General features: G+C 45.2%; 1 protein-coding gene across 1 annotated transcript in view; it reads left to right on the top strand.

Moving 5' to 3' along the window:
• Nucleotides 1-14,757, top strand: part of BICRA (BRD4 interacting chromatin remodeling complex associated protein) — an 84,517-nt gene that overhangs the window by 59,389 nt on the left and 10,371 nt on the right. The window contains exons 5-9 of the mRNA XM_063140779.1: nucleotides 1,854-3,860; nucleotides 5,054-5,368; nucleotides 8,178-8,885; nucleotides 11,129-11,462; nucleotides 13,171-13,298. Of these exons, the coding sequence (XP_062996849.1) occupies nucleotides 1,854-3,860; nucleotides 5,054-5,368; nucleotides 8,178-8,885; nucleotides 11,129-11,462; nucleotides 13,171-13,298 (3,492 nt within the window). The remainder of the gene's footprint in view (nucleotides 1-1,853; nucleotides 3,861-5,053; nucleotides 5,369-8,177; nucleotides 8,886-11,128; nucleotides 11,463-13,170; nucleotides 13,299-14,757) is intronic.

Here is a 14,757-nt window from a genome sequence, read left to right as displayed (position 1 = left end):
TAAAACAGAAATAGATGTTTTTCTGGAACTCCCTGGCTTTCTCCATTATCCAGCGGATATTGGCAATTTGGTCTCTAGTTCCTCTGCCTTTTCTAAACCCAGCTTGTACATCTGGCAATTCTCGCTCCATGAATTGCTGGAGTCTACCTTGCAGGATCTTGAGCATTATCTTACTGGCATGTGGAATAAGTGCCACTGTCCGATAGTTTTGAACATTCTTTAGTGTTTCCCTTTTTTGGTATGGGGATATAAGTTGATTTTTTACAGTCTAATGGCCATTCTTGTGTTTTTCAAATTTGCTGGCATATGGCATGCATCATCTTGCAATATTTTAAACAGCATCATCCTTGACAGCATCATCTTGCAATATTTTAAACAGTTCAGCTGGGATACCGTTGTCTCCTGCTGCCTTGTTATTAGCAATGCTTCTTAAGGCCCATTCAACCTCACTCTTCAGGATGTCTGGCTCTAATTCACTGACCACACCGTCTGACCTATCCCCAATATTATTATCCTTCCTATACAGATCTTCCGTATATTCTTGCCACCTTTTCTTGATCTCTTCTGTTTCTGTTAGGTCCTTGCCATCTTTGTTTTTGATCATACCCATTTTTGCCTGGAATTTACCTCCAACGTTTCTAATTTTCTGGAAGAGGTCTCTTGTCCTTCCTATTCTATTGTCTTCTTCCACTTCCGTGCACTGCTTGTTTAAAAATAATTCCTTATCTCTTCTGGCTAATTAATTCCCTGTGTGACATTCCATTTGTAACCGCAAGAGTGCTTTGATTTCACCCCACACAGTTCCTGATATGGGGTGCAAAGAAAGGTGGTGGTCTGCACGGCCAGCCCATGTTCATTTTGAACCACTTGTTTGGAATGTTGGTTGTCCATGTGGGTTTTGCCTTGTCTGTTCTCTTGCTGTCCTCTTCCATCTGGGTGCTTTGTTCTGGCCGCTGGGGAGGGCCTGTCCATGGTGATCAGCTTAGTAAAGGTTGGAGGGTTGCTAAAGCTTGGAAAAGATTTCTTTCAGAATGAGGTCAAGAACTTCCATTTGTGTGCTTTGGGAACCTGGATACTGAAGTGCTTTTGTCTGATACCAGATGTTTTGTTGCGAGGCCTGATATAAGACAGAAAACGCTTACCGCTCTTCATCCAGTGTAGGTTGCAGTCGGTAGGGTATGTGTGCACTGTAATAATGTACGCTAAGGGCTGAACTAGGCGTAACATGGGAGATCCATGATAAAAATCTCCTGGCATCTTTTCCCTTGCCTTAAAGCATGTGGAGGAGGGTGGCTGATTTGGATCAGGGCCATGGCTTGGCAAGGGTGTGTGTTTGGTTTGTTTTTAACCCTATCTTCCATTTCACCAAAAATTGCAAATTCCAAACTGGTACTCAGATTGTATCTGTCTTTTTCCTCTTCTATGGCTAACAGCAACTGGGGTATGTGGAGCCAATTTAAATTACAAAGATAGCAATGATTTGAAGATACAGAAAAAAATCTCAGGAAAAGATGGGTTGGGAGCGGGGACAAGAAAAAATCTAATTTGGGGGGGTTCTCTCCCACCACCGCCATTTTTTTCCAGCTTTTTTCTCAGCCTTCACATCTCTAGGAAATGGCAGGGAAAGAAATTGAAAATGTATATTAAGAAAATAAACATTATATAATTAACAGAGAGTTGTTATAAAACATTTACATTTGAAACAATGAGAGACCAAATCTAGAATAAGAAAAGATGTTCTGTTGCATCCAGTAAAAATGCAAAGTTTCTCAGCGCAGGAAGATCGAAAGATGTTCAGATAACAGAAATCCTTCCTCTTTTCCTTGTGTGCTTAATCCTCACTCTTTTTTTAGCTGCACGTGCAGGAAACCTCCGGCAATCATTTGAACCCTGAACAGAGCCAGCCCACGACCAGTGTGGACTTAGACTTCTTGGAAGATGACATCCTGGGCTCACCTTCCGGGAGCGGGGCCAACCTGCAGAACTCCGACCAGCCCTGTGACATCCTCCAGCAGAGCCTGCAGGAAGCAAACATCACTGAGCAGACGCTTGAGGCAGAGGCAGAGCTGGACTTGGGGTCTTTCCAGCTCCCTACGCTCCAACCAGTGGTCCACACTGCCTCCGATGGGACTCCACAGATTTTTTCCAGTGGGGCTGACCTTATTGGGCTGCAGCAGCCTGCAGTCCTCACCCATCAAGCACTGGTGCAGCAGTCGGTCGGGGCTGACGTTGTCAACAAGGCCATCAGTGTGCAGCCTTTCCTCCAGCAAGTTGGCTTAGGGAATGTCACCATACAGCCAATTTCCAACCTTCAAGGGTTGCCCAACGGGAGCCCCAGTGGGGCGCTGGGCATTGGGCAGATCCAAGTGGTTGGCCAGCAAGTGATGGCGATTAACCAGCCCACTCAGCAGATCATTGCTAAGCAAGTTCAGCCTTCCCAAGTGACCACCATGCCTGTCGGTAGTTATATCACTCAGACAGCACCAGAGCAACAGCAGGTCACCCTTGCCTCTGCTGGGGTGTCTTCCCAGAATGCAGGCCTTGTCATCCAGAAGAACCTCCCTGCAGTGGCCACGACAACACTGAATGGAAGCTCCATGTTTGGGAGTGTGTCTGCCACACAGGGCTCCCAGCCTCTCACGGTCACATCAAATTTGAGCAGCCCGCTGGTGCAGGCCCAAAATGTGATCATTCACCGGACACCCACACCAATTCAACCCAAACCAGCAGGAGTCCTCCAGCAGAAGTTGTATCAGATCACCCCCAAACCATTTGGCCCCAACAACACTACCCTCACCATCCAGAACGAGGCTGCCCTCCAACAACAAAAAGCCCAGCAGAATTTAACCTTCATGGCAGGCAAGGCAGGGCAAAATGTGGTGCTTTCTGGCTTCCCGCCAGGGCTGCCTGCCAACATGTTCAAGCAGCCCCCACCACAGCAGCAGGCCCTCAGCAAGGCCATGAGCGTCCACTTGCTGAATCAAGGCAGCAGCATTGTTATCCCAGCACAGCATGTCCCTCAGGCCATGCTGCAGGGTCAAAACCAATTCCTTCTCCCAGGACAGCTCACAGGCACGTCTGCAGTTCAGATCCCCCAGCAGCTGTCAGCCTTGCAGGCTAACATGGGTGGCCAGATCTTAACCACCTCGCATCCTAGCGGGCAAACGCATATCATCACCAGCCAAGGGCCTGGCGGGCAGCTAATAACGAATCAAGCGCTGCCTGCACAGATCCTTACCAATCAGAACCTGGCAAGCCAGCTGAACTTGGGGCAGGTACTGACATCACAGAATGCACATGGCACTGCCCACATTCTTTCTGCTCCTATCCAGCTGCAGCCTGGGCAGGTTGGCCAGCCGACTCTCTTCCAGATGCCCGTCTCTCTAGCTGGTAGCCTGACAACTCAGAGCCAGCCCACTGTTGCAGCCTCGCTGGCCAGCAGTGCCATCAGTCAAACTGGCCAGACTGTTATCCAAGGAGTCACCCTGCCTAACCAAGTGGCTATGTTAAATGCCACTGAGAATCTCAACCAAACTGTGACCATCCAAGCACCTCCTAGTGCCAGCAGCCAGAGTCCGGGTCTCATTCAGCCACAGCCAACCTCCAGCACCAACCTGCTGCCAAGCAGTGACCAGGCCAACCTATTAACCGTCCAGTCCACCTCCCAGGCTTCTGCTCCTTCCCAGCTTCAGCTGAATGTACAGCAACAAACTCCACCACCTCCGCAGCCAGCGCAACTACCCATGACTTCCCAGCCCAGTCCTAACTTGGTGGCATCTAGTCCTGAAAAGATCATCTTGGGCCAGGCAGCTGCTGGAACTGTCATCTCGCAAGATTCCATGCAGATGTTCCTACAGCAGGCAAGTAGAAGGTTTTCTAGAATGATGGCTAATTCTGCTAATTTGGTTAGTTCACCATCATCCCTAGCCAGTATGGCCTGTGCAGACTGGGGTTGATGGGAGCTGTAGTTAAACACGTATGGAGAACACCGGGTTGGTGAAGGCTGGATAACTCTGCCTTGGAGAGTGCTCCGGTTATTAAGGAGTCAAGAAAGCTGTGTGACCATAACTTCACAGAACTGTCAAATCTTCAACCATTTGTGTGTTTTTTAAAAGGGTTCTCGAACTCATAGTTGTGAAAGCTTTTAAAGATGTCTGCTAAAACCTGAAAAAGATAGTGAAAGGCTGGGACAGCCTCCCAGTCATTTAAGAGCAGAAATGTCTATGTCCCACATTGTTCCTTCCATCCTCCACCACTACCACCACCCCAACAGACACACATACAGAAGCCCATTCTCTTTGCCTCGTTTCATAGACCTCAGCACCTACGCTCATTTGATACCTCGCTCTGCAGCCTTCCCAGAGTATAGTTTGGTTGACTAGGTGATGGAATTTTAGATGATTTCACTAATGTTCATATATGTTAGGATATGAAAACTAACAATATTCAAATTTCCAAGTTGTAGAACTGAGATGGGGTGAGCGTTGTGAAAGTCGGGGGGTTACCTTTTTTCACCTGGATAAAATTTCTACAGATTGACTGTTCACGGCAAGGCAGGAGAGTAGCTTGTGCGTTTTTGCCATTCATGCCGCCAGTAGTGGCAGCCATTAAAGAGGATCACTCTGTGACTAGAAATTGCATTCTGTAGATGGAAGTGGAGCTTTTTTTCTTTTTCTTTTTCTTTTTGAATTTTCGGTTTTATGGCTTCCATTGACAGTGAACATCATAGATCGCAAAGGAACTTGCTTTTCCGTTTGGCCTAAAATAGCATTCTGTGAAAATCAGCATCGAGCGTGACCTTCTACATATTCTTTATTTTTGTGTCTTTTGAGCTACACAGTTGGCAGGAGGGGGAAAGTAGAGGAGATGCTCTGAGATCAGAATTTTGGATGTAATTGTTAGGCCATGTCGGTACTACAAGTTTTTTTGCTCTTGGGGGCGGGGGGTTTCCAGAGTTTGTACATACAGGGTAAGCAGCATTGACAAAAAGTGGGTGGTAAAAGCAGGAGGTTAACAAAAATGTGGTCCATGCTAAATCTCTTGGAAATTTCAGAAGGATCGGAGCCAGCAGCAGCAGCAGCAGCAGCAATTTTATTCGCCAGCCCTGAAAATGCAGCAGGAGAGCACTATGAACGAATCCACAGTACCTCCCCACCTGCCAATGCCTCTGCCCATCTACAGCATAGCCACCACCGCACTCAGCACCACAAGCAGTGTCCCAGCCTCGGTGATAGTCAGCAGCAGCGTAGGCGCAGCGCTGCAGCCGCCTGCCAGCCGAGAGCTGAGCCAGAACCACAACCTGCCACCGGTGGAGTCCAAAGTACCTCAGTTCTCGGCCGGCCCTCCCCAGCAGGCAATGGCTTGCCAGGTAGCCCTTACCTGTTTGCAAATCCACAAAGTCGCCTTGCTTCGGCCTGTTCTCCTGCCTCACTCCCTCCTGTCTAACATGTCTGGCCATTCTTCTTAAGTCTTCCCTTCAGCTTCTTGCTTTCTCCGGCACATTCTCTGTGCAGAACACAAAGGGGGAGAGAGAGCGGGGAAGAAAGAGAAATATTAGCATCTCATTTAGGTTTGCACTTGCATTCTCCCACACTTCAAAACAAAGGCTAGGCTTGGGTGTTGGTGGGGACATGATTTCTCTAATAGCAATGGTAGTCTCCCCCTTGTGGAAATACATGAACAATACAAGGGGGATATTGCCACAAGTGCGATTACTTCCTGGCAAGCGACCAGGAGGAATGTTGACACTTAGCTGTTCCTTTTTTGACTGTGCTTTTAGCCTGATATGCAGTAATATAGAAGATAAAGCTTTCCGTAACTTTGAGCACAATTGATAGAAAGATCTTTACTTACGAAATGTTTTCAAGCCTGGCTGTTGTCAGCAAAGGAATCTACTTATTTCCCTACAAATTAATCTCCTTTAAGTTGATGTAGTTCTATAGTAGCTTGATCCTGAACAAATACAAACTTTAGGGAGATGCAGAGAGGTCTGTAGTTGGCACATTGAGATGTAGAAGTAGAAAATATTCTTTCAGGTTACTGAAGAAACAGAATAAAAATTAAAGCGAAACAGTTCAGTTTTACTTTTTAAAGTTAAGTAACTGAAAATTTGTTTGGGACTTTTCCTGAGCACCGCAAGAAGTCTTAATCTCTGTGTCTGTCATTTTATGTCTACAGAATACTTGCTTCAGGCTGAAATCCTGTATCCACTTTAATTCGTTGAATTCAGTGGGACCTACTTAGACATGCATAGGATTGTGTTGTTAGTCTCCTATAAAAAGGCATTGCAAAACATGCAAACATTTGTTTATTAAAACAATTAGGTTCCTGTGGTGCCACCTGTACCTACCTGAAGATAATGGATCTCATTTTAATATTTGCACCTTTCCTCCCATTGCTGTGAATGTTTCATGCACAGTTCTGGGTTTCCCTCTTCTAAGCAATATAACACTGCAAAAATGGCATGAAATCCGGCTTCCTGTTTAAGAGTAAAAACAATCACATCCTATTTAATTGTCCATCCTTGCTCCTTTAAAGGAAAACTTGTTTTGCTTTGAGAAAAGCAATGCAGAAGGAAAACAATTTAGATTCCAGAAGATGTTGCTTACCTCTCTCATCATGCCCAGATTAAGAACCTAGTGAAGATGGAAAGGTGGCCGTGGTTCTTTATGGAACATCATCAAGGTACATGATATTTTACAGCATAAACAAAGACAGTTAGTCCCTGGCCAAAGGCATTTACAGTCAAACGGTGGGTGCATCAGATATGAGCCATCTTAATCTAGTTCATCCTGGAAGTAAGTGAGCTATAGGTGCCTGCACACAGAATTTGGATGGGCGTGGACAAGTTGGCACATACATACACACACCGTCCAGAAATGGGCAAATATTGCTGGTCCCCTGTTTGATCAGCCAAAGTGCTGCATCACCTTTCCCCCTCTTCTTGGATCCTGTTGCCAGTCTGTGGCCCTCGCCTGTTTGTCTTTTCTCCCTGTTGCTGCTCTTGCTTGCTTCCCTCTTGATCCTAACTAACCCTGGGAGGTGATGCTGCTGCTGCCTTTTGTTGCTTTTCTTCCCGTCTTCTCTGTTCCTTCAGAGCTGTGCACCGCACTTGTGGTATGTTTCTATCTCCTACCAGAACGCACATCTTTTCTCCCTGTATATCTTGTATTTAAGCAGAGAGGTATTACTTGACATTTTGACTCTTCTATAATCACTTGCATGCCTGTATGTCGAAAATGTTTGAGTGATGGCTGTATTCTTTATATAGGAATTAGCAGAGGCCTTGCTACTTTGTGTAGCTAATGCAAGGTTTAAGAGTCACAGTTTCTTCTTGGGTGAAAAGTGGAGTGTAAGAATTTTGTGGGAACAGAGTAATTTCATGAGATCATAGTAATAATAGCAGGGCTGGAGGTGCATTTAATTTTAGGCTGATATAATAGAACCTAGGGAGGTTTCTTATCCAAGACAGCATTACAGGGCAGATGGAAAGGGTGGTGTGTGTCCTTCACATGGGGGTTAGAAGAATCCTGTTCCCCAGAATGACAGGGACCAGCATTTTCCTGCCTTTCCTGGCATGATGACACAGAAGGACATCGATTATGTCCATAAACTCTATTGGTACGAACCTCCATCATAAGATTTTGGAGAGAAGCTTTTGCTTTAACAATATCACTGTTTGTTTGGGGGAGGCAGGAGTAGAAGGAGGAAGCATTTTAAGCTACAATCCTTGAGAGATAGGATACCTCTCACATTTTATTTCCATATTGTCTTATTTTCTTCATCATGATTTAAAAGGCATGTCGTTTAAAGCAACATCTGCTACAGGAAAGCTCTACAAACAAGCGAAGGCAGTGAAATAAATTTGGCAGGTGCCCACAAGTATTCTCAGTGGGGCAGGATGAAAGTTTGACACTCTACCCCTGAAATCCTCCCCTTCTGGCTCAGAGTCTCTCCCCATGTTAACCAGAGACGAAAGGAAGGAGGGGAACAAGCAGCCTCTTTGACTCATGAATCTTGGCAGTTGTGAGGTTTGGAACTCAATAACTGCCGGCTGCTTTTGTTGGCCACTGGTGCCTAGGTACATCAGAGTATCTTCACAAGAGACTTCTAACTCAATTTACCTCTTTCCTTTTTCTTCCTTTGTTTCTATCTCCCCACCCCAACCCTCTTTTCAGTTACCTTCGGGACAGCAGAAACTTCCTGGAGCCTCCCCGTCCCACTCACTACCTCATCCTTCCATGGGGGAGAGCCCCCAGCTCCAGCCCACACACCTTTCACAGATGCAGTCTCCGCACCAGTCCCGGCCTCCATCGCAGCCTCAGCCTCTTTCCCGGCCTCCCTCCCGGCCTCACTCAAGGCCTCCTTCCCAACCACAGACCTTGTCCAGGCCTCCTTCTGAGCCCCTGTCACGGTCCTGCACCCCGCAGACTCAGATGCAGAACTTGTACGTGATCCAGAATCAAATAGCTTCTTCCCCTCATGGCCCCAACCAGCATCCCCTGCGACCCCCCTCACAACCTCAGGTACCATTCCAAGCCCCACAGGCCCAGCCCGAGGGGCAGCCCCAGCTGGCAACCCCTCCACACCTGCAGCTCCAGGTTCAGCTTGCTCCTCAGCTCCAGCCACAAGCCGAGGCCCAGGTGCAGGCCCGGCTACAACCCCAGATTCAAGCTCCCTCGGAGGTACAGCACACGCATTCCCCCCATTTCCAGCTCCAGTTTTCTGCCCAGGGCCCCATCAAGCCTCCCACGCCAACCCAGACGCTTCATCTAACGCCAGAACAGCAGAGGAGTTTTCAGATGGTTCCGAATCAGTTCCAGGCTCTCTCGACTATTCCAGCTCCCATACCTCAGCAGAAGCAGCTCATGGACCGGTTTCAACAGGTAAAGCAACTGAATTTATTTATCCAGGAAAATATCCAAACAATAAAGAGGGGAGAAATAATAATAATAATAGGCAGAAATACAGCATTAAAACCTTTAAAAACAGATTTAAATACATTTTGAAAAATCAGTTTTTGTCAGTAAAACTGTGGCCGGTTAGTCAGGGAAGGCTTGTTCAAATAAAAATGTCTTCAGGTGCTGAAAACAAAGCAATAGGATAAAAATACTCATTTCTCTTAATCGGAGAGGGAAAAGCTCTGTACTAAAAAGAGAGAAAACTATTTCATTAAGGTACAAATTAAATAAAAGTGATGCCAACGAGCACTCCTGTCACGCTCTCTTATTCACAGTAATGGCTTCCGATAAGCTGCCCCCTGAAGTGAATTTAACACATATACTAGAGTTAGCAAACAACCCCTGAATTCTTCTTAGCAATGTATGAGCCGTTTTCCAAAGAGCCAGGATGAGGACAAGATATGGAATCTACAACGGCAGCATAAAAAGATTGATGTGGTAGGGACGTATATTTCCTTACCAGGTGATTCAGGAAGAAGCAATGGTCACCTGTTGATCTGCCATGGTGAAAGCTTGCTTGCTTCTCCACTGGAAGATTTTCTGAACCCTTCCCAGCTTTCTAACTTACCCAGAAGGTGCCTTGCATATAATTTGCTGACCACATCCAAAAGGCTTATAGAATGATAGTTCTTGGGGTCAGATCTTGAAACTTTCTTGCAAATAGGCACCACAATTCCTGTTGACCAATTGACAGGAATCCAGGACTAATTGACAGGAGTCCAGTTTTATCAATAAGTGTAAATAAGATGGCTAAAGCTAGGATCCACCAATCAGCACAATTAACCAAAAATAAAATAAAATCAGGAGGGATTCCTGCCAAAGGAAGTGAGGCAAGCGGCTACTAGGAGGAGGGCTTTCTCTGCTGTGGCACCCCGGCTGTGGAATGAGCTCCCCAGAGAGGTCCATCTGGCGCCTACATTGTTTTCCTTTCGTCGCCAGCTGAAGACTTTTTATTTTCTCAGTATTTTAACACCTAATTTAACTTAAATTTAAACTGTTCTGTTTTAATCTTATATTTTAACCTATATCAATTTTGCTGTGTGGTTTTATCCTGGTCGTGCTTTTTATATTGTATTTTGTATTTGTGTTTTTAAATTGTTGGTTGTCCTTCAGCTATTGGGCGGTATAGAAATGAAATAAATAAATCCCAGAAGCGGCATTTGATGCCCTCTGCGCCCGGGCAGGCTGGTGAGGGAGAAGGCGCTTTCTCAAATATTCTGGTTCCAAGTTTTTTAGAGCTTTATACCCAATTAAAATTAAATTGATGGAAAAGGTAAATAGGTTAATTATGAACCCACTGAACTTCTCACAACAAATCCAAATAATTCTCTCGGTATAAAACAATGTGGTCCAATTTCTCAGTGCTAATAGGCCATCCATTATATTTGTGACACACCTTTGAGCCAATATCTAATGTAATGCAAATGCTCCGGAAACCAGGCCTCCCTCCAAACTGCACACACATATGCATCTGTCTCTTTCTCCCTTCCCAGATTGGGGAGCCCCACAGCCCTAATAATGCCTTGTTTTTCCTACCTGGATGCTGTTTTAAGGTCTAATCTGCCCCCAACCCCCAGATGTTTCTTGAAAGTGAAAAACAGGAACCCGTCCTGAAGTATGGCCTACTTTACTCCAGACATGCAGGAAAAACAAGCTGTATTTAAAATGTCACAACCTAGATGGAGTATGTTCTTACTGCTTGTGTATACTGACTCTTGCCGCTAGGAGGCCTGGCAATTCCCCGTCTTAATAAAATCCCAGCCAAAACCAGCTCTTGACTTTGCTCCACAAGTTAAGTACAGGAAGCGGAATCTCTGTTTGCGGGATGCTTCTGTCAAGAACTTTAAACAGTGGAAACCTGAAAGGAGGAGGGTGTTCTTTATCAAGCACTTAGAAATAAGTATTGAACTAATTTTCTTGTTTAATTTCTAAATCAGATTTGTTGAGGTTTAGTATGCATTCTTTGACACACCCATATTGATGTGGATGGTGTTACCATTAAGAGAAGGGATTCTGTAGGGGGGGGAGCATAAATCGTTGTGTTGCATCCTCCCAGCATTGCCAGGGGGTTCTGAGGTTTTGTCCTGGTGAGCCCTGGTTCACATTACAACCTGAAAGAGTCAGTGCCTGGATGTTTTCCATTCTCTGTTTTTTTTTATCCCATGCAGGTGCCCCAGGGGATTATCCTGCAAACGAAGCAGCCAACTTCCACTAGCCAAGCCCCTCCCGTGCTGAGCCAGTTCAGCAGTCAACCATCCTCAGTCCTGGTTAGCAGCCAAGGTCAGCAGGTCACAGTGACGACAGCTCAAGCACCACCAGTTCATGGCCATGCGCCCGTGCCTGCCGCAGTTCAGCCTTCTAATACAGGCTCAAGCAAGGCAGCTGCTGTGCTTGAAAAGGGGCAAGTACAGAGAGGAGGAGGAGGAGGAGGAGGGCAGCCTGCACAGCCTTCGTCACACCTCCAGCAGCAAACACCTGTGTTGGTCAAATCAGCATCAATATGTAAGATGATAAAGCTCTGTTTTGTAATGTCTTCGCTGTCACTGAGTTTGGGGAAGGGAAGAACTGTACTGTTTTATCAGTGCTTTTGACTGCCACGCCTCATATTTTGCTTTGCGTATTTGTGTATGTCTGCCTATTGATGAAGGAGTAGGGCAGAGGGAAAGTTTTTGGTGTCTGTAGCTCTTGTATCTTAAATGTCCAGGTGTATACATGGTTGCCTGTTATATTTGCTCTAAAGCATCTATCTGTCATCAGATTCTGTGAGCTTGTGCAGTGAGCAAAAGGGGTGAGGGAGGAGCATTGCTAGCAAGTGTCCAGATACTGAAATGAACTGCAGTGGGGATTGCTGATACTGCATTCATTTTATGCTCTCAAGAAAAGAAAAAAATATCAAATTATTAACATTCCTCATGAAAGTTTGTATAGATTTTGCTCCACGTGCATGTTTTTTCTAAATATTTCAGTTTTTGTGGGCTTCTTATTATTATTATTATTATTATTATTATTATTATTATTACATTTCTTTACCGCCCCATAGCTGAAGCTCTCTAGGCAGTTCACATAAGAAAAAACACTTAAAAACAAAAAATAAAAACCACAAAAACATGCAATACACACATACATTTAAAGCCATTATAACAACTTATGTTGATGCCTTATCTCCAAAAGCTTGCTTTTAAAATTTCCTTTTTTAAAAAGAAGGGAAGCAAGAGTCTGTCCAACCACCACCACCCCTCTCCAGAAATACTGATTCTTTATCTGGGCCTGAGTGGCATTGCCATGTCGAGGGGAAGAAGCTACTATTGTTTTCCCACTTCAAATAAAAAAACCAAAAAATGAGCTGACTTTCAACATGATTCCCCCCCCCTGCATTATTCTTAACTTCCCCTGCATTGAGTCCCCCTACCGTTACTCACAAGATTAAGTCATGTAGCTCTCCCCACCCCACCCCTCATTGGCACATTCCTTGAGAGTAGAAATGTTTGCCCTGGTGGCCTGGCCAAACTCCAGTATGAATAATGGCCTTATCCCAATACCTTGCAATGGAAGGGCCAACACTCTTTACTTTCTACAATTAACTGGTGAAGCAATCAAAGAGCCAGTCTCCAGACAAGGGTATGGGGGCTGGGATGTGTTTTACTGCGCAGAATTCTTCAAGGGCTTTTGGAACCCATGAAATGTTGCTGCTTTCTTACAGCAAGTGCTTCACAGTTACATGCTCAGAAATAGCCTGGTCATTATCAGGGGTTCAAAGAACAAAACAACAAGCGTAGGAACCAGCCAGATTTTTCTAGAAGTTAGTTTGGAAGGAAGCAGAAAGAGAAACTTGAGTGTGCCGGTGGAAGGAGAGAGCCTGTTATTGTTGATGTGTGGTGGAGCACATGTCCTTCCTCCAAGCAATGGTTAGTTGAGAGGGGGCAGGCCTCAAGCCTCCCTAGAAATCATAACCTGTGTCTTGGGAACTTATCCTTATCTGTGTGGCTCCAAGTTGCAATTGTATGGCATAGGAAAGGAGGAGGCAGTGGCAACCAGATCTCCCCTACAACAGCAAACATGGGAGGAGGAAGAGGATAAGCCTATTTCCTGCCCAAAAGATACAAGTAATGATCAAGTCTGGAATCTGTATCCCTTTCTTAACAACTCGGACATTTTTAATGTCTCACTTTGAAATTTTATTTATTTGTGTGTGTCCACCCAAATTCTCTAGCTATTGCTGCTGCAGCTCCTACAGAGAGCAAAACGTTTTCTAGCAGCTCCACTACCATTTCTGGAGGGAAAGCAAACACCGGGCAAGGAAAACCTGCAGCTCCTCTTGCCATACAGCAGCCAGTTCAGGTATGGTGGTTATAGCTGTTAATGATTCTTTGCAGCAAAATGTATCCATGCTGATACTGTGATTTATTTTTGGCATCAGTGAGTTGGGTCTTGCCGAAGCGCTGTACCGAATGTAAAAGTAACATTACCCCACGCAGAACTTTTATTGTTGACAAATGAACTCTTAAGCTGTCACTCCTGTCACCGGAGCATGTGTACACACATACTTCTTTGAGGATAGTACAGTCCTGCTGCAGGGCTATACCACCTCAAAACTGCATGTGTGAAATCGATCCTTGGGGATGAGGAACTACAGGTCAGAGCTACTAAGAAGATGCCTGTTGTATACTTCAAAAATACTGTGGCCTCTTAAAGCACAAAGAAAACAATTAGCTACCTCTAATAATATGAATTAAGCCATTGGGGAGAGAGTGGAGGCTTTTCATCTTCCTGGGGGAATTAATGTACTTAACCAATTTATTTATACTACAGGGACAGAGAGTAGAATGAAGCAAAGTAGCCATTCTATTCTCAACGTGTGAGTGCAGCTTTTTGGTGTTTGCACATGATTTGTAAATTGGATTCATGCCATTTTTCTTACCGTGCTGATCTATGTGCCCTTAGAAAGTTAGTTTCTTAAAAGCGTGCAGGGCCATGAAGTACTTTATGGACTAAGCCCTGTTCAGGTATTCCCATATCCAAACGGGATACGTAAATACACATAAGGGATACAGGGCTATGCATGCTGGACACATCCCCCTCCCCAATACTCTGTGTGTGCTGGCCTCACCGCCTTCAATCCCAAGCCTCACTGGGTTGAGCAGCAAGATCTGAAGGAAGATTCTATTTGGGGTTGCTTGGATGCAAGTGCAACATTCTAACCTTTATTTTATTATTTTATTTTAGCATTTTTATCCTGCCAAAAAGGCACTCAAGACGACTTACAAAAACATTTCTTAAGACAGTCCCTGCCCACAGGCTTACAATCTAAAAAACATGACACAAAAGGAAAGGGGATTGGGAAGGGGTGGGTAGAAAAGCAAATTCAGGCACTAGATTCTTAGTTGCAAAGTTCAGCAGTTGGTAACAGGAAGGAGGGGGCTCTCAGCTGGAGCTGGACCCAGACACAATGGAGAGGTACCTGGCTGCTGCTTCCTCCCCCACTGATGACCACTATTGTGCTCTGCCTGGACAATAATGGATGAAGTAGTTGTAATTACTATTCAGCTAATTTTTTTTTAATTAAGTCTCTGAACCTGAACTATGCACAGTAGGTGCTTGTGAGGGAGTAAGAGTAGAGTGAGTGTGCCGCCTTACTGCCCTACCTGTGTTTGTTCTTCACCCTCTCCATGGGGGAAAGGGAGAGAGAATGCAGTGACTGTGAATATGTTTTCCCCTTCGGGGTTGTCATAAAACATTGTCCTGCTCTATTGATTCAGGTCATGAATATTTGGCCAGCAGTGGCAGTGATTGGAGTGGA

This window comes from Elgaria multicarinata, chromosome 13, assembly GCF_023053635.1.
Source record: "Elgaria multicarinata webbii isolate HBS135686 ecotype San Diego chromosome 13, rElgMul1.1.pri, whole genome shotgun sequence".
Lineage (NCBI taxonomy): Eukaryota > Metazoa > Chordata > Lepidosauria > Squamata > Anguidae > Elgaria > Elgaria multicarinata.
Note: the sequence above shows the minus strand (reverse complement) of the source record. Positions and strands in the feature narration are given on the sequence as shown.